Source organism: Mya arenaria, chromosome 16, assembly GCF_026914265.1.
Source record: "Mya arenaria isolate MELC-2E11 chromosome 16, ASM2691426v1".
In the NCBI taxonomy this organism is placed as follows: domain Eukaryota; kingdom Metazoa; phylum Mollusca; class Bivalvia; order Myida; family Myidae; genus Mya; species Mya arenaria.
This window is the reverse complement of record NC_069137.1, coordinates 19,944,093-19,969,443: the sequence shown is the minus strand read 5'-3', so window position 1 is coordinate 19,969,443 and position 25,351 is coordinate 19,944,093. Positions and strand designations below refer to the sequence as shown.

The following is a 25,351-nucleotide window of genomic DNA, read 5'->3' as shown; positions in this document are numbered from 1 at the left end:
GGTACCACAAATGATTTTATTTTAACAGTTCCTGAATTAAAATCGTATGTTAATAAAATGTCTCTGTTTGACGATTATCCTTCAAAAAAAAATACCAATGGATGCTGATTTTTATACAAAGCAACAAGACACTATCACGGCTTCCGATTTCTGGTAAAATATGAAATCACCTTCACCTTTAAGATTAATCCAGATCCGTGCATGAACTGGTTGAGTATTATAAGCATTCAATGCGAACCTAGATTGAAGTGTTTTTTACACATTGTGACAACAGCCTGTACTATTGTAAATCAATGTTAAATGCACGCAAATATACATACCTAGACGTATCCTCACCGCTGGCCATTTTAAGTCACAATTTTTTACCTGAAATAAATTAGCGTTATATCGTATTTAATTTAAATATATTGATGTGACATTAATTCTGATATATTGCTTGTAGCGAAGACAATGTGCATGCTATTTTTTTATTTCTTATTTTTATTCTAAATAATGAAAAGCAATATCATGGATTTACGCTACACGTATAACAATTGGGCCAATGCTCACATTTAAAGACCATCACAACCACACCAAAAGATCAACAACAACATCAAACATCATGAACAACAACAACAACAATAACAAAAAAGGAGACACCATCACAATCAAATAAATAACAAAACACAGTTCGTTACCTGTCCTGCTGCAACTTGTTCACGAACAGAGCCACTTAATCGTTAAACACGTTAGTATCTGCCAGTAAAATTATACTTGTTACACAGTGATAAACAGGTTAACTTTCGCTGAAATGCTTAACATTCAGCCTTTAGAACCATTACATTGTGGTCATGTAAATGTGGTTCAACTATATATTTTTCAGATAACATATATTTTTCCCACTCGTTTCGATGCTTTCTGTCTAATAAATGATCATTAAGACCATTTTCAGTACAGTAACAATGCCAGCCGATGACAATCCATATATAAGACCCTTTTCGTAAGTATTTCGAATCATTTTGTTTTGGCATATTAAGAATTTTGGACGCATAAAATATGTCAGGTGACTGTCTTTGAATGTCTTTCAAATGTCCTTAACTTCTGCTCCGACAGTACGGATCGTTTATCGCTTATGTATGGATTCGGATGATTAATATTTACAAGTACTTTGTTAGTTAATATATTAACTTATACTTAATATATCAATGCTTAAAGTAGTCTTTTAACGGAGGTAATTATAAACCCATGTGGAATCTTATTCCATTTGACTCAGAATTCATTAACAATTCTAAAGTATCAATCCGAACTTTTATTAATAAGTATGTTTGTTGTGTTTGTACGTTTTGTTTATCTCGTTAACTGTCCTTTGGGATCTATCATTGTGCATCTTAGATGAAACTGCCATTGAGGCGTCCGATATAAAAATACTCTTGTCATTGAGCCATAGGCGATATTGCTGGTGACAAAACATTAATTGTTTTATATGTAGTGTGATCCTTGTTGATTTTTAATATGTAAAATATATGATTTGACACAATTTGTTTTGGCAATTTGTATTCGTGTCCATTGATGTACTGAAACAGGTCTCCAAATATCTTTGGCAACACAGATAAACTTTGACACGTAAGTATAGACCATGTCGGTTTTAGTAAGATTGCGGATAAAAATGTCAAAATAACCACAACATTTCTGCTTTTTCTTAGTTAAATACCAATATATAGTACGCAGAGTAGCTTGAGAGCATATACCCACCTTATCCCTCTGGAGCTCAGGCAATGGCCATAATTGATGTACATTGTATAATGCAATAATTCTATTAAGTAATCAAAGGCCACCGGTCCAAAATACGTGACATATATAATAAAACAAGTAATATACGAGTTGTGTCAAGAAAAGGATTTCGAGCATTTATCCAACCATGAGTGTTTCCTTTTAATTGTTAATTTCTAAATGAATATGACATACATAGAAAGACAACTTACTTGAAGTCTCATAATTATATGTTTTCATAATGTTTTAAAAGTCATATAAATCTGTATCTTGTGTTTAAATGGTATAGCTACTGATAGGTGTATTTCAACATAAAGCAGTGTTTTAAAGTTTTTGTAATGAGAACAGCGACCAGAAATGTTTACAGATTCAAACCAGGTATGGTTATAACAATCAATTCTCTGTTTAAAGATGGTTAGAAAAGTGTTAACACTTCCAACGTCTTGAGTTATCCAAATTTATCCAAATCGTTCTGTAAAAACATGTTTTTAATATTTGTTACCAAGCAAGTTTGTCCAACATCATCAAGAGATTTAAGCATTAATTTTTGTATTAATACGGGCTTGAAGACAAACGCGAAGCGTTTGTCTGTACAAGCCCTCTTACGGTGTGTACGTGTATGCAAGGGACTAGTTCTCTTTTGCCGGAGTGATAGGCATTACAAAATTTGGGCACCACTGAACCGTGAAAATGAGAACCAGAAAAGCTCGTCATACATTGTTCATATAAAGCGCGTGCATGTCGGCAAGCAAATTGTACATGTTTAGGGCGGGGTTTGACCTCCGTTAACCAATGAAAATCAATAAGGAAATACCCGAGGTACATGTACAATCCACCTTTGGCACTTCCATAAAAGGAGTGGAGAACACATATTATGAATACACGTCTAAAGAGTACTTCTTTTGACCGGAAATTATATTTCATAACTCTGCAATAATAATACAAAACGAACAGGGTTTGTCATAACAATTGTTTTTCTACCCCACATCTTAAAAAATACCGTCTAAACCGGATATCTAAATAATTAAGATAAATGTATTTATGCGCATTTTACGACAGTTGATGTAAACAATGATTTGCATATATCAATATCATGATGCAATAACACGGATTTAACGTTGTTTTCACGGTGCGTTGAACTAATAATTATACTTCTTATTGTAAATTCAATCGTTCATGCGTTGCTGTTTGGACACCATAATGACATAACGTTGGTTTTTACGTAGTGAACAATCTAAAGTGATGCAAACGGAACCACATCAATTCCAAAGTGGGTGGGGAAGGTCAAAAACCAAAACGTTGAAAATGCTTGTTTTATTTAGATTTGAGAAACGATCTTTTTTGGGGTTGAAACATTTATTTTTGGCGACATGTTTGGGGTTATTAAGGAGTTGGACAAATTTTATAAAAAAATATTTAACAGATTATTGATCAAAAAGCATTCACATTATTACAAAAAAGTCTGTCGACATAAGTACTTCGTCATTATGTCAAAATGCCACAGAATACTTATCCAATAATGTCTTGAGAGATCCTGATAATATTTTGTCTAATAAGAATGATATTCAGAAAAAAATGAATTTGCGCGGTTGAAATTCATTTTCGGGTTACAAAAATGCATACATCATTTTAAAAATAGCTGCAATCAACACAAATCCACAAGACATTATTGATTGGGAAGTCCCGATAAATTTGACTCTCAAACATATTATTTTTGCTTTACGACATTTCCGGGAAAGCGTAAATTTATGCTTTTTGAATAGAAATCTAATAAAATATTATTTTCATAAAAATTGTTCAACTCCTAATTACAGCTTTTTATGTTGCATCGGATATATAAGTCATGCTTGTTAAATATTGAACCTCCAAACTACATAGAAGTTGATTTTTTCAATATTTAAGATGTTTGGTCCTTTAATCGACTTTTTCATCGCTAAGTAGTGAAAACTCAATCTAAAAAACATTTGTTTTTCATTAAAAATCATTGCGCATGATAATGGTAAACCTGAGAAGAAAAGTGTGCCTGGTGTGGGGCTCAGACTCACGGCCACAGGAACACTAACACGGTGTTCTTCAACTGGCACATATTTCGGCACAAAATTTCTTTAAGTCAACCTCTTTACAAAATTATTCAGCTGAAGGCATGTATAAGCATGCAAGACAGTTTTAGACAAAACTCTTTCCTACAAAGTAAAAAATGACATTTAAGTAATTAATTATTTAAATGGGGTGGGTTCGGGGGAGGGGGGTTTCCCCTCCCGACAAGCAATGTTTATAATACCTTTTTTCTTCTGCATATAATCAGAAAATGCGGGGTCATCAGTTCAGCACAAAACAGAGGCGGTTTTCACAATATTTTTTAGAAGTGTTTAACATGATTGTAGATAAGTGATTTTTCTTCGTGCAGTGTGCAATTTACTCTTCCTAACTGCTGTTTTGACTTGAGATAGAATATGGTTGAGAAATATTTTCTTATCAATTTTACAATGCCAGCTCTAATATAGTAAAGCATAGGCATAGCAAAATTCAAAACATTTTTATTACATATGCTTTGTGGTGATTTATAGACATTTATAAACAATAGAAAAACAATCTTTCACTGTTTCGAACATATTGATATTTTTTTACTGTTTGAAATTTCAGCCAGGTCTCAAATAAATATTGAATGCCAGTGCTAAGAGGGCTGGGACACAATTTAAACAACTTCATTACCAAAATAATGTAACCTTTGTATACAAAGTATAATTTGTTGCCATACTTCAATACTTATAATTGTCATGGTACCATCCTCTTTATTTAGATTGTCAGAAAATGTGAATGCATCTCAGTAGCTCTGTTGGTAAAAAACTCGCCCTGTGAGCAAAGGGGTCCCGGGTTCCAGCCCTGCAATTGTCGTACATTTTTTTTTTGTCCCAATTGTACAATGCATAAATTCAAATTCTGACAATAAAAAATTGATCCTATTCATGTCATGTATTTTCATTTCTCAGTAATTGAATTTAAAGCTGCACTCTTAATGATTTACCGTTTTTACTTTTCATTTTTTTTGCCTTGGAAAGAGCAAATTTTTGCGTAAATATCTGCAAACTGATGATAAAAGATTGCTGATAAAAGATCTGATCGCAGATTTTTATATTTCCTTTAAATTATGCACCAGTCAATTGTAACTACGCCCCCCCCCTCCCCAAAAGTCCAGGGTTATACCGGGGATAGCCGGGGAAAAGGGCCGTGTTTTTACTTTCCAGGTTGCCCCGCATGGCCGGGTGACCGTGGTGGTTTTGTCTTAGCGCTAAATTAAGCGGAGATTAGGCCTGGGGATCTGGGGTGCGGGGGCATTTGGTCGGGGTTTTACCACCAGTTCGTTTACCTGGGGTGGGCTGGACCAAAAGTCAAAGTCCACACTATTCCCCGGACCTGGGGGGGGGGGGCGTGGTTACATTTGACTGGTGCATTAATGTTTTATGTTTTTAAAACGTTACTAACGGTTTAAGAAAAATGAATAAAATATCATTTTTTTGAAATAAGATATAAAAATCTGCGATCAATTTTTTTGTCAGCAGTCTTATATAACTTGTTTCCATGGATTTACACAAAAATTGGCTCGTTAAAAGACAAAAATAAGAAAGTTGTCAAAACGTTAAATCTGTGGGAGTGCAACTTTAAGGGACACCAGATTATACAGTTGCAAGAAAAAAGAAATAGTGAAAACCTGCTAATGGCGCAATATTGCTTCTTTCGCTGTTATTTGTGTTTTACCAATTTAAAATTAACTGTTTGTGTACCAAATAAATACCTGTTGATTTAAAAATATTGTCAGTATATGTATCCTTTCTTATCAAGTCACTTTTACATGCTTAATATTCACAATATGAACTGGGAAATAATATATTTGCTGATTTTTGGACAATCTGGTGTCTAGCCTTTCATAAACCATCTAGCTGCCAATGTGAGTTTTAGATACATATTGGACAGTTTCATTGGAATTTATTTAGTATAAAAAATATGTTTCATGGCTAATAGCGTAGTACTTACTAAGGGCTTTTTCTATAGTACCCACGGGTTCGACTTTCGGACCCATTCCTAAAGCAAAATATAAGATGTTTTTCCCATTCTTCAGGATTGATATTTCAGCCATTTTGGTTCCATTAAAGGGAATTAATCTAATATAAAATCATTTCCTAATTCACAGGAGACTAGACAGCTTTTTCTTTCAACAGTTGATTTTCCCAATTTCAGCATTTTCACGACGCAAAATATTCCAAAATGTCTAGGGTCTTTTTCCCAAATTGGGCAGAAAAAGCCCTGTTACTTAATAATGTTTTAAGAAAAATGTAATTTAAGGGACATTTTCATACACTTGAGATCTGTTTTTGTAATGATACAAAAAAAGCTGATTCTTTCATCTAATACAACAACTAAATAATGTCTACACTGTCAAATGTGTGGTTGCATCTGTAAATTTCATCTTTGTTTAGGAAATCAGTGACTATAACTTTCACCACCCAGAACAATAAGTATCAATATAAAAAAATATTCTAGTTACTAATTCCTCATGTCAGGGACAATTAAATTAAAAAATCAATGGAAAAAACTGTTAAATATTATCATGTTGTTTTTTCTAACTTTTAATAATATTAATTTCCTGTGGTCGGTCGGTTTATTGGTCGGTCCGTTGCAACTTTGTCCGGAGCAAAACTTAAAAACTACTGGATGGAATTGGATTAAACGTCATACAATGGTAGAGCATAATGAGAGGAAGTGCCGTGTACAATAACCATAACTCTATTCTTGCTACTGAGTTATTGCCTTTTGTTACTTTTTTGCTCTGGAGTATAACTTGAAAAGTACTGGATGGAATTCATTGGAACTTCATACAATGGTAAAGCACAATAAGAGGAAGTGCAGTGTTCAAGAACCATAACTCTACTTTTAGCTACTGAGTTATTGCCCTTTATTTGTTTTTTTGCTGTCAAATTTTTTCCAGACATTAACTTGCAAACTACTATATAAGATTTATTGAAACTTCATACAATGGTAAAGCACAATGAGAGGAAGTGCAGTGCACAAGATCCATAACTCTTTTTTAGCTAATTACAAAGTTATGGCCTTAAATACTTGTTCTTGTCCCGGGCATAACTTGAAAATTATTGGATGGAATTTAATAAAGCTTCATACAGTGATAGATCATGATAAGAGGAAGTGCAGTGTATAGAAACCTCAATCCATTTCAGCTAATTACAGAGTTATTGCCCTTTGTTACTTTTTACTTGTCCGGAGCATAACTTGAAATCTACCGGATGGAATGTAAGAAATCTTTATACAATGGTACAGCACAATGAGAAGGAGTTCAATGTACATGAATCATTACACTTTTTTAGCAAATTACAATGATAATAGTCCATAAAATAAAGTTGTCATTTATAGGTTGGCTTTCCAAATAGTTGACTGCAATTTCATATCAGGGCGGCGTTCGGGGCTATTAATCACCTTCAGTGATAGCTCTAGTTACCTTTCAGGTGGCCCCCCAGTGCCGGATGAAAGCGGTGGTTTTGTCTTTGCGCAAAATATAGCGGGGAATGGGCCTACCAAGAGTTCCTGGGGTGCGGGGGCATTTGGCAGGGATTTTACCATTTGTTCGTCCCCGCAGGGCGGAGATTTTAGCCAGGGTTGGCTGGACCAGAAGTCAAAGTCCCTGCTATTCCCTGGACTTGGGGGGATGGTTACAATTGACTGTTGCATAAATGCCAGCTTCACCAACCCAACTCAAAGCCTTTAGTGAATGTCCTTATGAAAATAAGTTTTTTAGTAATTACATCAACCAAGTATAGTGGACATTTTTTAGTAATCCAATTCCTTAATAACTTATTATTAATGCGTTATTGTTTGCAACAGGTTGGAGATGGGGATGATGACAGACCTGCCAGCCGAACTCAAATTGGATTAGACATCATGCGGTGAATTATTAGTATTTCACAATCACTTTATGGAAATGTATCCAAACAGTAGCGGGTTTAAATCTTTTAAGTTTATCTTTTCTGTTTGTTTCATTCCTAAATAGCATTGATTCATGCTGGTTATTTTCGGTCACGGCCATGAGATTATATCATTTTCTAATGAACTATTTTGTTTGCTTTTTTATAAATTTCAGGTTTTTGACTTATCCCTCAATACTTCTTAATACATTTCAACATTCTGTAAAAGCACAAATGTATTGGTTCTTTTTTATAGCCACCTGGTTGCTGAAGCTCAAGAGGACCTTTATGGACAAAAAATCCTGTTCAAGATAGTTTTGTCTGGAATTCCATACCACCTCCAGAGAATGGAAAATGACTCCCCCAAAATGCTTCTTTGTAGTCAATTACCTTGGAGTTGTTTAATACTCATTGCAAAATATTCAAACATAATGTATTTCATCTATTTTGTCTTGATCTTTGAAACCGTCAAATTACACTATGACTATCATTATGTGACTGTATCAACGTTATCAACGTTGACGTCATTTGATGTTGACGTCATTTCCTGTTCATTATATACATACAGCCTGATGAAGGCCGAATGGCCGAAACGTTGTTTATAAATTAAAGATTGTGTGTTGAAGTTGGACTTCTTTAATTATCACCATATGTGACTATATCAAAATTATGACAACATAAAAAAATGTGTATGCATCAAATGATTGTTCACTGGTATACCTTCACAGTAGTAGTTTTATTCTGTTAAAAACATTGAATTTATGTTATTTGCAGATTCTGATGTGCCAGCAGCCTGAAGTGGTCTAACAATTTGAAACTAAATGCAGCACAGAATCCCATATTTCAAGAGAATGCAGATGTTATTCACCCCTGTCAAACTTGTTTGTGTGAATAATACAAAATGTGACATTTACAGCAAAAATGTAATAATTGAGCAACGTATAGACAATTGCAAAACTCTGTTCTGTTAATTTTGTGCCATATTTAGCATTTAAAACCAGATACTTTCAGTTTTTGCTGGTTTGTTCGGTTTCTTTTATTCATGATTTTTTCAAGAAGACACCAGTTCGGTGTATAGTAGTTATGGTGTTTTAACCGTCAATGAATCCAAAATCACTGTATGTTGTTGAACTGATATATATGTTAAACATTGAAAATCCAGCTGTCAGTACAGAAAACATTGATTGTGCTTTTGAGAACACTGAATTTTATCAACATAATTTGACACTGTACATATTGCAAGCCGTTTTTCAAATCTACATAAATTAATAGTAGATAACTGTAGCCTTATTTTGTGCATATTAACATATGTGAATAGTTTAATAGCCTCATGATGTCATTCTGTATACATTATATAATATAATCATTTTAATTGTTTCAATTGTTTTCATATATAAATGGTTTTGGAACTGAAATTTGGTATTGCTCTATTGGCTGGTACACTTAACAAATATAAAAAATATATATGAAATAGTGCTTAGTGAGCTCAGCTTACAGTTTTTCACTGGGTTCTTATTTGGGTGTGTTCTAACAATATCACTGACTTGATTACTTTTATTGTATATTCTATATAGGTGCTAAATTTAGAATATATTTTCAGCTCTGTTGAATGTTGATTGTAATTGCAATTTATCATTTCTGTTTAGATCACCCTGTGGGTTAAACATTATTTGAGGGTTAGAAGTCATTTGTTTGTAATTACACCTTGATAAGTTTAATCTTTAACACACTGGGTCTTGAAAGTCCAATAATATGAACAATTGGTTTTGACTATTTTCATGCTTCATTTAGAATATATCTCATAAGAGGCCATAACATATAGGGCCTTTAAAAGTTAGAAAAATTTAACATTAATTTATTCATACAATTTTATTTCCCACCAGATGTAAAAAGCAACAACCTTTTTATCAAAAAGGTTGCTGTTGGTGATCTGTAAAAAATACATGTGTTGCTGCATATTTAACTGTCACAGGTCTTTTGGTTTATACCTGATTTTAGCAAAGCTGTTTACAATATTCATTAATTGAAATTTAGATAATTTTTTATCATTAGACATGATGTTTGTCAGACTTGTCATTGCAAACACAAATTATGTTAAAGTTTATTGAAAGCATTGTTAAGATAATTCTGTAATTAAAGCATAATTATATTTGCCCTTAAAATCTAAACAACACATTTGTTCATAATTAACATTTTGCAACTTTTTTGGCGGGGGTGTGGTGTATGTTTTTGTAACAAACAAATAAGAATTTATTCTGTATTCTCACTGAGATATTTTGCAGACAATTTTCCTGAGCTGCTTGGCTACATATTGTTCATATACAATCAAAATTATAAGTAATTTATTAAATGTTTTGCCATGTTTTACCATCATATTTAAATAGATTTTTGCCCATTCAATTCTAGTTAAAATTATAATTACCACTGCTTGTAATATACTTCAGTGCAACATTATTGATATGTGATCATTTTTAGCTTGACTATTCGATGAATAAAGAGAGCTATCCTAGTCACCCGAGTGTCAGCGTCAGCATTACCACTTATGTTAAAGTTTGCGTACATCCTCAAATATTTTCAAAGTCCATTGACATACTGTTTTGAAACTTCGCACGCTTGTTCACCATCATGCTCCCAACCTGTACACAGGAGGAGGTCACTGTATCGAGCATTTTGACAGAATTATGCCCCTTTTTTACTTATAATTTACGTGTAAGTTTCCGTACCACCTCAAATATTTTCAAAGTCCATTGACATCTGACTTTGAAACTTTGCACGCTTGTTCACCATCATACCCCCAACCTTTACACAGGAGGAGGTAACTCTATCAAGCATTTTGACAAACAAATGCCCCTTTTTCAACTTACAATTTATGTTAATGTTTGCGTACCACCTCAAATATTTTCCAATTCAATGTATGTAAAGATATCAGCACATCATGCATTGCATTGAAACCTAATATAACAGTGATCAATGCATATTTCTCCAAAACTTTTCAGTCCATACACCGAAAAGCGGCGGAAAAGTCGAGCGGGCTGTCTCTGTGACAGCTCTTGTTTTTATTTATTTTCTGTTGTAACATATTCCTCAAATGCGTTTGTGTACTTGATCTCAAATGCATAGTAGCTTTATTTAAGTTAATTAAGAAGAATAACACTGAAGAATGTATACACTATTATTGAAGATTGTTGCTAACAGCAACATAACTGCTTGTTATTTAAAAAGTTTTATCAACATATACACACACAAAAAAAACCGTTTCCCTTTTACTTCTAGTATGTTTCACTTAGTCATTGAGTAAACTTAAAGTGTCTGGCAATAGCACTTCAAGCCTGTAGAGGCAGCGCCTTAGTTCATATTATCTTTTATCGGTCATGCTTAAAAATCTCATTCAATTAGAACAATATGATATACATACTGGTAATCTACCGCACTCTCCAAGAATCATGCAGGTGTTCGTAGTCCTATTTACCCAAAGGTGCCTCCTACAAAAGTCATTATGCACAGACTCAATACTTGGACTAAACTCATATCCCCATATTAGAGAACCGTAACATAAATTAGGGTTAATAATGGTATCAAATATCTTTAAAAGTTCTTTGGTTGGGAAATAACCGAATGGCTTTTGATAATGTTTAATTTCAAATATAGATTTTTGTACCAAAGCCGACAACTTTTCTTTAGCTGATGTCCAAGACAATTGTGGGGTAAAAATAAGTCCCTTTTACTTGTAAACTGAAGTAGTTCTAACGTCTAGTTCACGAAACTGCCATTTTTATAGCTCCTTAAAGGTCCATCATTTGTAAACACAATAATTTCTGTTTTTTGCAAGGTTAACCTCCATACCGGAATTAAGACAAAATTCATCGATTGTATTGAGCTGCTGCTGTACTTTAAATGCTGTTTAAGCGCAATTATCAATGTCATCTGCGAACATTAAACATATTATATCTGGTATATCGATGGTGATGAAAATGCCAGACCCACATTTCTCTCTTAAAAGAGCAGGTAACTCATTTATAAGGAAGATAAAGATTGTCGAATTTGATTTATCTCCTTGGCTCGTACCTATTCTAACAAATGAATTAAGGTTAGTGTACATAGATTCCAAGACACTTAACAAAATACCATATACATTTAGCTTTTGAAGTGATTGAAATAGTTTTACGTGGTTAATTTTATCAAAAGCTTACTAAAGTCAACATATTAACAGTAAAAGCGTCCTCTTTCTTGGAAAGGCATATCTTGCACACAAAACATATTACTAACCGTGGAATAATTTTGACGAAACCCAGCTTGACATTCATCGATTTTATTATTTTGCTCAGCCCAATTATAAAGTATTAAATTTACAACATCAGAAAAAATCTTATACATGGTATTTGTAATTGATATACCACGGTAGTTTCATGGTACAGTATTTGACACAGATTTATTTACAGGGCATATTGTAATACTTTGTCCCCAAGATTGTGGAAAGACTCCTGTTGACAAATAATTATTGAATTACAAGAAGAAATGTCCTATATCAGAACATGTATATTTATAATATTCAGACGGAATTCCATCTAGCCCACAGCTTTTATTATTTACTAGTTTGGAAAATGATGATTTTACCTCAGATAAAGTAAAAGGATCATTCAGTGTGCTAGCACCTTCGTATATAAATTCATTAACTTTTTCACTATTCGGATCAACCAATACTGCATCTTCATCATAGAGAAGGCTTCTGAAATAATCGTGCCAGTCATTGGCAGAAACTAGACACAGCTTTCGATTTATTTTGACCAAGTTTCAATTGCTTCCAAAATGATGTTTGCATTGTTTACCAATTTATATATATCCTTACATTGATAATCGTATGGCTTCGCACTGCAACAGTTTTTAAACGCGTTGCGCTTATCTTTATATGTTTTAAGGTCATTGCTACTATAAGAACACGATAATTTAATCAATATCATTAACATAATTATAGATACAAACCCCGATAGAAAGTATTTCTAAACATTATTTTGCAGTGGTTTTAAGAAGTAAGCTTAACGATTTAATGTTATCAAACATCTATCTAGTCGCAAACAGTTTGGAATCTAACAATGTTAAGTGTTTGGTCTTGAAACAAGTGCCCTCTTAACGAGGTTATCGTTGCAATTGTTGACTTCTGCTTCAAAAATGTTTCAGTATTTTTTTAAACTATTAGTAACACTGCTCGTCCATTTCTTTCGATTAAATTGTACTTGCTACTCGGAGATTGTGTATTTGGGGAATCAATCTGTTCAATTATCATTCATAAAAAGGCCTGATATAATTTATATATTTTAGTACTAGGTTTCGCTGCAATAAACCCAAAACATTACAAACAAATCAATACTTAATAATGAATACTCCAAAAGCAAAATGAATTTGATTAAATGACAAACCCTAGTTATCCTGTTTATTTCAATCAGCAGTTTGTCTACAATTTTCACATCTGTATATAAAGAGGTTAAACCGTTAAACTAAATCAGTACTACACATGATACTCGGAGATTGTGTATTGGGTTATTAATGTGTTCAACGATATTAACATTCAATTAAAGGCCTAATATATTTGATCAATCTTTCATTAGAACGCGGGTTCACCGTAAGGAAATCCAATACATTACAAGAAAGTAAATAACAAGTAATGAATGCTCAACAAACTAATTTCACTAAATTCAAAGACAAATATTTAATTCTTAACTCTAAACAGGCGTTGGTTTGCATTTCTATTTAATTACACATCTGCCTGTAAACAGCATAGCCTTATAACAAAATCGATAATATGTAGTGTCATGGATGTTATACACACTTAATATTTAGTTTCAAAACTTGTCGGGGTCTTAATACATCTATTATTTTTTGATAGGGTTCAATGAAACTAGAATTATTGTCAAGCATTACTAGGATATCCGTATAGTTTTATAATCTAAGATTTAATCGTGTGTTGTTTTTTTTCCAATATATATATGTAATGTTTAAAACATGAAAAATAGGCGGTACATTAAAAGTTTTATTCCAGCCTATACGTTTGAGAAAAGTATTAAAACCATTGCACTATATTCAAATAAAACAACATGTTTGCAGTTCTTAAACATTTCAGTCATATATAGGATACCATTTCATTGAAAAATAAATCACCAAATACTTTTAAAGCTGCAATCTCACAGATATACCATTTTTACAACTTTTTTTTTTTTTTTTGTCTTGAAAAGAGCAATTTTTTGCATAAATATCTGCAAACTAATGATATAAAATTTCGGGAAAAAAATCAGATCATAGATTTCAAAAAATAATGTTTTATGGCTTAAACCGTTACTAACGGTTTAAAAAAATGCATAAACCATTATTTTTTAACTTAAATACAAAAATCTGCTATCTATTTTTTTTGTCAGCAGTCTAATAAAACTGGTTTCCATGGATGTTCGCAAATATAAGCTCGTTCCAAATAAAAAAATAATAAAAAAAATCGTCAAAACGTTCAATCTGTGAGAGTGCAGCTTTAATATTAAGATTGCTAACCTTAAAATGTACTTAGTTTCATAACAGACACAACCATTATTTGTTTCCCTTTTTCAAAAAATAATTATGCAATCACATTGTTTCCCTGAGCAGTGAATTCGAACGCATTGTGAACAAAATATATGTTTAGGTTTGTAAATATGTAGGTATTTAAGATGAACTAAATGTGTATTTCTATGGCATGCTGTTCTTAGAAAACAATATTAAAACAAATGAACTGCATGTATCCTTCTGTTCAGCCATTGCTATAATTATTGAAATGAAATGACAAGAATGAAATTGTAATAATAAACCTTTTTTGAATGGAAATGCTAAGTTCAACCGCCAATCAGTATAATTTCCAATTACTCATGATTGTTGTTTAATAAGTATATAAAGGCTTTGGTATGGTATGTTTTATAATGCAACGGTTGAATATGACCAACACAACAACTATATGTATTGTATATGTTAAAAATTAACCCCGCCCAATGGCACAGGGTCATCTCTAATGACACGGAACGCAAAACAATCACAAAACATAAACATAGAAAAAGCTGTTATGTTCATTTATAAGTCAAAACAAAATGTGTTTTTTATGTTCTGCTATATAGTTTTAAACGGCAACTAAATATCATAGAGATTAATTGACGTTTTTCTCGTTATCTTAAAGAGGATTCGTACAAAATTCACGCGGGTGCAAGGAAACTGTGTCATAATCATAAGCTTTTAAAGTAACTGACAATAAGGTTTGCAAATATCTGCCCAGATTAAGTTACTTCGCATGTCTATTTACGTAAACTGATACACCGCAACTTGATCACAGCTATGCAAAATATTAACACATTGGATTTCCAAACATACCAATTAAAGATATTGGGTTCCCTCCTTATGAAATATTAATCCAAGTGCTCACCTTTATATTGATTTACATTTGAATGTATATGCTGACTATAATCTCTTTGTAACAATCATTTGATATATTACGTGTTTTAAAACAAGAATGTATTGCCATATTATGGTTGTATATATGTGAATATTGCTTATTACTATATATCATGTAATGAGAAGCATGTATCTGTTCAAATTACTTAATAACTATGTTGAATACCGACTCCCTTTCCAAAATACATTTGCGTTGTGAATTGGAGTTGCTCCTTGTTTATAACAAGTTGAAAACAAGGTTGCAATGATATACCAACACATAAATAAAATAAAAAGCAACATCAATCGTTTTGAAATCCGAGAACAACAGTCAAACATATCTTGTGGAAGAATAGCATATGCATGCGTAATGAAATGATATATGGATGAGTGTACACCACTTTCATCTTTAACAGCAATCTTTACGAAGTCAATTGCAGAGTCTTTTATATTGAGACTATTTCATTTTAAACCTCAAAAGACTGCGTATACAATCTCTAATTTCTAGGGTCTTAGATGTGCAATGTCAACATGTATCTTTAATAACTATGGTAACTGCTAATCTTATAATCTTAATATGTTTATGAAATAATAGTCGATGTAATAAAGGTTGTCAACATATTTTCGTCACGTTAAATAGCTGAGATTCCAGATTATTCTCTATACCTAAATATGTCGCTTACAGTCGCATACTCATTCGTCAATCTGGGATCCCAGTATAAATTATTTCCTTATATTAAAATGGGAATACACTCGGTGAAATTCAGAATTATTTGTCAAACTTTACAATTGATTATAGGTTTTAGACAACTGTTCACATGTTTAATATTTTCCATTTAAGGATTGATTCTTATTTTTTGTGCGTTCATGCAGTATGAATGCTCGGCCACGATTTTGCATATGCATAAAACGCACTAAAATAAGGAGCAATATTTATATTTACATTTTCCCTTCTTATTTTTTTTTTTTCGACCTAATAGTGATTTAGAATAAGCCTTTAATTACAACAAAGGGGAACAAAACATGAAGAGAAGATGTAAATGGTACGAGCACTTGTAGCCCTTGGTGTTTTAGCTCGGTGTCCTTTTTATCCACCGCATAATGAATAGTCCATAAGTAATTTGCAGAAAGAAAGAAATAATCAAAGATTTTTTTTTAATCATTTGGTAGTTTCTGTAAAATATGTGGAGGTAATAATGATTTTTGTTGTAAGTTATTCATTTTAATCAAGAGAACTTTCAATACATTTTAACTCATGTTTTACATATGCATGACTTATGTGAGAGGACATAAAAATGTAGTCATGGTGATTTCATAGATAACGTGTTTGTTGTCTTTTAACATTCGCAAAGATATTGAAATGTTGTGATGTGCGAGTCTTCTGGAATCGTCAGTATTAAGACGTTTGTTCGAACAAATACATTTTTCCTAGAAAGAAATCGCCGAACTTAGAATCATCAGCCATGTTTGTTTTGACAGTTGTTACAGACGAACCGTAGTAAAACCGTGTCAATTTTAATTTATCTTTATTATTTGTTCAATGCGTGTTCTTTGGTTATCAAATGCAAAATAAAGCATTTTCCAAATGATATTTCTAGAAAATAATGTCTTTCATTTAAATTATTCGTAAAACATCAAAAGAAACATGTAAACAAGCCGGCATCTAACAGAACATGTGCCATGCTATATTTAGCAATAAAGAAAATCGTATTAATATCACTACGCCCAATTAGAGCGTTGCTTTGTTGCTAAACTCCGCCTACAAAGGTCATGAAAGGTCTACCGGTTCATGCGGAATGAAATCAATTATTATCGTTCAGAAAATCAAGTAAGGATGTAAATATATAAAGTTGAGCCATTAGCACGCGAAATAATCCAGAATTCAAGTATCACGAACCACAAGACCATAAATGGGATGAGAGTTACACATGTGTAATAAGCATTAAACACTGTACAATGACAGTCAATTTAGTTATATAAAAAATAAAGTGAGTTTGACGTAACCACATGTGCACGATACAATTTAATCCCGCGAATGAGTTCAATGAGGTGAAAGAGCAAACAAATAACAATTATATCAAGTAGATCCGTCATTGTCAACAAGGGCCACTTATTTTTAAAATCAATACATATACATGTATATTAAACATACATTTTAAATGATTAACCTTTTTTTTCTTACTAAATGGTGCATTTACGAAACATTATAATTGCCGATAACAATATTGTAATCATGTTTGTTATAGTTGATAACACATAAATATTTAATGACTGGTGGGTCCTAAAATATTTACATTGGTCAACAATCGTCTCATAAGGTAGAAATACCGTTTTTTGCATCTTTCTTTAAAAAAAACACGGTATCCTTCATAAGAACTTTATTTTTCGATATTCACTCATCCTTTTCGCTATAACAATTGTAATAATTGTGATACATGTCATATGGGAGTGTATCTTTAAGAACAAATGTACCATTTTTTTAAATATATTTTTTTCCATCGAGACGTCAAAATGTTAACTTGCGCCTCAAACTCATAAAAATACTAGATATACCATTCAAGTATGAAGTATTAACATAACCTTGATCTATGTACATGTGCATGCAAACAATACACTTATACATAATGTTTTAATCAAATAATCAATAAATAAATAAATATATCGATCCAAATTAAACATATATCAAATCAATCAATCAATCAATCAATCAATCATTAGATATATATATTATTTCGCATGTAGAATCTATGCTGAAATAATATACTGATCACAAATGAAGTGAAACGATAGTTTTAACAATAATATGTTGGTTTGGCCTTATTTAGATCGGCTAGTTCTCTTTCTTAGGTGTTATACATGCATGTACTTTGACACATGCAGCATGGTTAAAACGCAAAACAACAGTTAACATGTAGTCAGTAGCCCCCCCCCCCCCCCCATCACACACACACACACACTCCAACTACAAATAAAATCCTTATTACTTAATTATCCTTTCATTTCAAAACCGAATCGTGTGTATGTCCCTTATTGTTTTCAGTCACGGGAGCTTTGAATACGCTCTTGTATATCACGTATTAAATCTCAGCAAATTATTCACATTTATGTATTTTTTTTGCTGTAATTATGATAAGAAATGTACTTGCGAACATAAAGTTAATCTATTTGATATCATAAAACAATAATTTATTACTTAAATGTTTTTTTTTTTTATCATAATGATGAAACACCGAAAAGTGTTCAACACATACTTATTTGCTCAGATATGGTCAGTTCATGCGTGTGCTAATCCAGTAAGAATAATGCAATAGCGTCTTTCATACGTTTCTGCGTATTTCTGTCAGATGTATAAGCGGCAAAGCTAGTATTTGATTTTTTTACGACGGCCTATCTTTTAAAAAAGCACCATTCTGTTAAATTCCACATTAATTATTTATATTACAATCTAGCATTGTTAAACGTGATAATGTCCACTTGTTGCATTGTGGTAGGCATGGCAATAATTTGCCATCTTAGCCATGTTGCAAATGTTACTATCGTTTTAGAACAGTTTCAATCAAAGCGAAAAAAAACGCATGATGGAGGAAGAAAACAGGGGAGGTCAGTCATAGAATCAGATGTAAAAACAGGAAATCGGAGACGTTCTGTTCGAGGATTGAACTATTAATTCAATCAGATATTTGTGTCTTTTGACTGTTAAAGTGAAAGCAAATACGAATCCTATGAGGTACATACAATTGTGTGACTTACGTTTTTCTGCCATATGTAAAGACAAATGCTATTGTTTAAAGTGTCACCCTTCTTAATTGAAAGCTGACTTTTGAAATCCCTTGATTTATGAACATTTTATTCCCGGATCATATCATACATACAAGCCCCTTGGAAAGTTGTCATTTGGTGCCCAACATTTGATGACCTGCTGAGTGAGGAACCGGCCGTATCAGATCAAATATTTGCGGGGCTCAAACCTTCGATTTCCGGCACATAATTAACATTTTTTCCAGACAAAAAACTAAATAACAAAAAGTAGGTTTAATCATTTTAAATGCTTTTAACGTCATATATAATGAAGAAGACAGTTTATCAATAATTGGCAATTGTTGCCGAAAAAACAGTACACAAAAATTAAAGTGAAAAAAACAACATCGGTCCCTCCTCCCTTAGGTTTAGAAATGACCAAACAGTTATAAAGATTAATCTTTCTGAGCCTGACTTTCTTTGCGCATTTGGGGAACTATGTTACGATCTCAACAAACAGTTACCTTAAGGTTATCTTGCCAAATGGTTGAGATTTAGATTTAAAGATTACCGAACACTTATTGTTTGATCGTGGATAATGTATTTTCTCAAATAAATGTACCATTGTAAATCAAATGAAAAGCGCTTATTAAACGAAAACAGCAAATACTAACAGTGTTGACGTAATTGCACAATTAGGAACAAAATGAGCCCCCATAATGCACCAGTGGCAAACACCTATTTAAATTGCGAGTCTGGCGATGTCCATCTTTAACTGTTAGCAACAAAGGGGTATCTTTTTTTATTTGGACATTTCTATACATGTTTACTTGTTATATACGAGTTTGTCAATACCATTTACATGGACTACCTAAAATGTCTGCTCACACATACAAGTAAATCAAGCTAGGCATCGGTATATATCCGTATGTAAAATGTATTTGTTTTCGATATATTTAAGGGGAGGCAACTGCGTCTATAGAAGAAAACTTGCAGGAGTCAAAAAACCATTGACTGCCGCTGAAACGAGACTTACCAAAAACAAACAAAATGGCGGCGGTTAAAGTTCAGGTTGAATACTGGTAAACAAAACACATAATTTATCTGTATTTCTTATCTTCGAAGCAATGTTTGACGATGTTGTATGTGTTCCTTTTATTTCATACAATTAAAAAAGTCTGCTTTATTAAGATTTCTACGCATGAAAGCTTTTAAATTTAAGTTATTTTAGAATTAAATTTAAGTTATTTTAGAAATGTTCGGGCTATAAATCAAATATTCAAGATTTTAAATTAAGTTCTTTATAATTATAACGGAATTGGTCTTCTCTTCCTTTATGTACATTATTATGTATGACAATGAAGCCTAGACTTTGAGTAGATTTACTTCACCATTAGTTTAAAGACTCAGACAAAAAAATACTCAAATTAAATAATTATATGTTTGTAGTGTCAACCATATATATATATTGCACTTTATATTGCAGTCTTGCTGTTAAGCTAGCTTTTATAGCAACATGGTATTGATTGCGTATAGGGTTCAGGCATACATTCTTACTTACACTTAATTTTGAAAGATAAGCTTGTAAGATGTTAGATAAGCTTGTTGTCTAAAAAGCACAAGCCTGAAACACTTCATTCGAAAATATTAAAGGCTGTATTGTTTGTTTTTTCAGTGGAAGCTGAGGTCACTTCCCTCGGTTTAGGCGTCTGATGGAGGACATCCTCTCAGAGTTGCCAGAAACCGAGGTGGTTGGAGATGTCGGGAGAAACCGTAAGTGTCTTTGAGCATTGTTTTACAGTTTCATGTATGAATGCCGGAGTAAAGTCGGAGGAGTTAATGTACAAATTAACTTGTTATTTTCAAAGCAATATGTCATTCATTGGACCATACTAGCATATATTTTTTTAAATAGTTACTCAATAAAACCATTTTTAACTTGTATCTTGTAATTAACAACTTAGTTAATGTTTTGGCTGCAAAACACACTTGAGAAATTCAAAAAATGCTTTGTTTCTGTTTTCAGAGTCATTTGAGGTCTCAATTAATGGACAGCTGGTGTTCTCAAAACTCAAGACATATGGGTTCCCCAAAGCACAAGATGTAAGTTCATAAATAATGATAATAATAATAATAAAATCTCACAGATATAGAATAAACAGAAATAGTTATGTTCAGTCATCAATGAAAACTTCAGGGACAAGCTCAGATGAACTAAATGTATAAACACCATCAACAGACCACACACTCATCAAAGCTTTCAAGTCAGCTGACAGAACTCCTCAGGCATTTTCCTTCGAAAACAACCAAATATGCATATGGATGGTTTACAATGTCAGAAATTTTCACATTTAACAACGCTGCAAGTAGATCACATACTAATATCAAATTAGCAGTTAAACCTAAAAACTTTACTTCAAGGAATCTTTATTTAATTATGCAATAATACACTGGGAATTTGCATTTAGTAATACAAATAATGCTCTATTTACTGAGCTTACATGTCAGGATAACATGTATACTCTCTGTTTGTATAGTTATTCAACAAATAGCCAAGCAATAGAAAATGACATCAATTTAAAGTCATCTGGGTATAAACCAACTTCATTGTTCAGTGGTACCTGTTATGTATTTTCAGGTTATTTAGGATACTAAAAACAACAACACAAGGGCCCAAACCCATGCCAGAAAGTCCGTATGTGTTTGTGATATGTGTTTTATATTTTTAGATAATAAGGGGAATCCAGAGAGCAGCACAATGGGAGACATGCCAGGAAATAGTTGATTCAAAGTCAGGGGTAGTAACTATAATCAGTCATTTGATCTTAATTTTCTGATAATAAAAGAAATTCAGAGGGCTGCCCAAGGGGAGAAATGCCAGGAAATAGTTGATGCAAAGTCAGAGGTATTAACCATAATCAGTCATTTGATCTTAATTTTCAGATAATAAAATAAATTCACAAGGGTTCCCAAGGGGAGAGATGCCAGAAAATAGTTGATGCAAAGTCAGGAGTATTAACCATAATCAGTCATTTGTCTTTACTTTCAGATAAAAAATAAATCCAGAGGGCTGCCCAATGGGAGAAATGCTAGGAAATAGTTGAATTGAAGTCATAACTATTAACCTTAACTATAGATATATATTCTTTATTTTCAGATTATTAAGGAAATCCAGCGGGCTTCACAAGGGGAGAAATGTCAGGAAATAACGGATTCCGAGTCCCCCTGGTGTGTCTTACTGTAATCCTGTGTGCCTACTACACAAACGCCTAGCCTGTAATTAACAGAAACACATGAACACTGAAATATACCAGTGGTTTAGATGACAAACTACAAGGAGGATGGTTGGACACAAACAACAAAATCAGCATTAATTGTTTATTAAAATATCAGTCAAGTAAATTGAAGCATGCTAATCATGGGAAAAATACATAACATGAAAATACATTTTTGATGTTTTAAATGACCTTTGAATAAACTAGTGATGTAAGAGGAAGTTTTAACAAATGTATGGAATGTTGTGTACAGAAATACTTTATAACATACATTTGTACTTATTTGAAATACATCAAACTCCAGATTAATATACATCAGCATGGGGACCTTTGTTTCCCATATCATTTGTGTGTTACTGTTGCCGTATCATTCAAGCGCTCACCCTAAAGGTCAAGATTACAATTATAAGCCATTTGGTTCTCATCAGACAGGACAAAATCGGAGTCATTTGACAATATCCTGTGACTGCCATTGTCAATTTTATTTTTCACGAATAGCATTCATTTTAGTACCACATAAATTGTGTTAAATAACTATTGTGTTCTTGAGATGATGTGTTTCTCCTTTTTACAGGCCTTGTAAGTGTGTTAGGAATATTTCAAATCCAGATTTTCAGTTAAATACTACACAAGCGCATGAGGAAACTTAGCTAAACAATTGAAGCTATTTTTCTGATTAATATTTTTGATAAATATTTTTGATGTTAGTATTTGAGTGATAGTCAGGGATTCAAATGTTTCCTTTTTTTTAAGTATTTTTATTATACAGAAGATATACGTTCATGTTGCAATTACATTGTGTTGTTCATATACATTCAAATACATGTATATATTTTGTTTTCAATAAATACACATTGGTTTCATCTCTCATTGTTGTAAATTTCTTTTTTGTAGACCACTTTGTCTGGTTTGAATCAAAATTAATATATAACTTTTGATATTTGTAATAATGATAATTTTAAATATGATGTATAACTATCAAAGTTGCATTTAATAAATGTATTATGTAAGAAAATCAAATGTAAAGAGTAAATATTTCTGATTTAAAAGTGCTTTAATCTTAAATTGCATTTGACTATCATTCTCAAACATTTCTGTGCAATTCAACAATGTTTATGTTGAAACTTTCGACTTCAGGGATTGTTTCTGTAGTTTTTCATATAAATATTTCAAAGATTGATTTAAAATAAAAAAAATAAAATCTGTTTTGATTAATAACTATAATTGCCAAATATTCAATCCAGTATAAGTGGACTTGCCGTTATGCACTTCCACAAATGGGGTCAGGCACTATTTATATCTACCGCCTCATCTGATTAAAATCAATAACTGATGACTGCTCAGCTACTTAAATAATGTCATTGATAAAGGTTTCCAAATTGGAGCGTGTGGCATTGTATTGTGCTGTTGAACAGTATGCCACGCATAACGTTAGTGATGTAGCATTTTATGTTACTGTTGGACAATGTGTCACGCATAACGTTAGTGATGTAGCATTTTATTGTACTGTTGGACAGTATGTCACGCATAACGTAAGTGATTTGGCATTGTATTGTACTGTTGGACAGTGTGTCACGCATAACGTTAGTGATGTAGCATTGTATTGTACTGTTGGACAGTGTGTCACGCATAACGTTAGTGATGTGGCTTTGTAGTGTTCTGTTGGAAAGTCTGTCACTCATAACGTTAGAGATTTGGCATTGTATTGTATTGTTGGAAAGTCTGTCACGCATAACTTTAGAGATTTGGCACTGTACTGTTGGAAAGTGTGTCACGCATAACGTCAGAGATTTGGCATTGTAGTGTACTGTTGGATAGTGTGTCACGCATAAAGTTAGTGATGTGGCATTGTAGAGTAATGTTGGAAAGTCTGCCACGCATAACGTTAGAGATTTGGAATTGTAGTGTACTGTTGGGCAGTGTGCAATGCATAACCTTAGGGATGTGGCATTGTAGAGTAATGTTGGAGTGTATCACGCATAACGTTAGAAATTTGGCATTGTAGAGTAATGTTGGAAAGTGTGTCACGCATAACGTTAGAAATTTGGCATTGAAGTGTACTGTTGGGCAGTGTGCCACGCATAACGTTAGTGATGTGACTTTGTAGAGTAATGTTGGAAAGTCTGCTACGCAGAACGTTAGTGATGTGGCATTGTAGAGTACTGTTAGAAAGTCTGCCACGCATAACGTTAGAGATTTGGCACTGTAGTGTACTGTTGGGCAGTGTGCCACGCATAACGTTAGTGATGTGGCATTGTAGTGTACTATTGGAAAATGTGTCAGGCATAACGTTAGTGATGTGGCATTGTAGAGTAATGATGGAAAGTCTGCCACGCATAGCGTTAGAGATTTGGAATTGTAGAGTAATGTTGGAAAGTGTGTCACGCATAACGTTAGAAATTTGGCATTGTAGAGTAATGTTGGAAAGTGTGTCACGCATAACGTTAGTGATGTGGCATTGTAGAGTACTGTTGGAAAATGTGTCAGGCATAACGTTAGTGATGTGGCATTGTAGAGTAATGATGGAAAGTCTGCCACGCATAGCGTTAGAGATTTGGAATTGTAGAGTAATGTTGGAAAGTGTGTCATGCATAACGTTAGAAATTTGGCATTGTAGAGTAATGTTGGAAAGTGTGTCACGCATAACGTTAGAAATTTGGCATTGAAGTGTACTGTTGGTGCAGTGTGCCACGCATATCGTTAGTGATGTGACATTGTAGAGTAATGTTGGAAAGTCTGCCACGCATAACGTTAGTGATGTGGCATTGTAGAGTACTGTTGGAAAGTCTGCCACGCATAACGTTAGAGATTTGGCACTGTAGTGTACTGTTGGGCAGTGTGCCACGCATAACGTTAGTGGTGTGGCATTGTAGTGTACTTTTGGGCAATGTGTCGCGCATAACGTTAGTGATGTGGCATTGTAGAGTAATGTTGGAAAGTGTGTCACGCATAACGTTAGTGATGTGGCATTGTAGAGTAATGTTGGAAAGTGTGTCAGGCATAACGTTAGTGATGTGGCATTGTAGAGTAATGTTGGACAGCGTGTCACGCATAACGTTAGTGATGTGGCATTGTATTGTACTGTTGATCAGTATGTCACGCATAACGTTAGAGATTTGGCATTATAGAGTAATGTTGGAAAGTCTGCCATGCATAACGTAAGTGATTAGTGATATCGCA

The 25,351-nt window shown here is 33.0% G+C and overlaps 1 protein-coding gene across 1 annotated transcript; it reads left to right on the top strand.

Annotated features, from left to right (window-relative positions):
* Window positions 1-19,917: 19,917 nt before the first annotated feature.
* LOC128221338 (migration and invasion enhancer 1-like) lies at window positions 19,918-23,036 on the top strand. Its single transcript, XM_052929903.1, has 4 exons — window positions 19,918-19,978; window positions 20,572-20,669; window positions 20,923-20,999; window positions 22,054-23,036. The coding sequence occupies exons 2-4, from the start codon at window positions 20,609-20,611 to the stop codon at window positions 22,138-22,140; spliced, it is 225 nt and encodes a 74-aa protein (XP_052785863.1). The 5' UTR covers window positions 19,918-19,978; window positions 20,572-20,608; the 3' UTR covers window positions 22,141-23,036.
* Window positions 23,037-25,351: the final 2,315 nt, after the last annotated feature.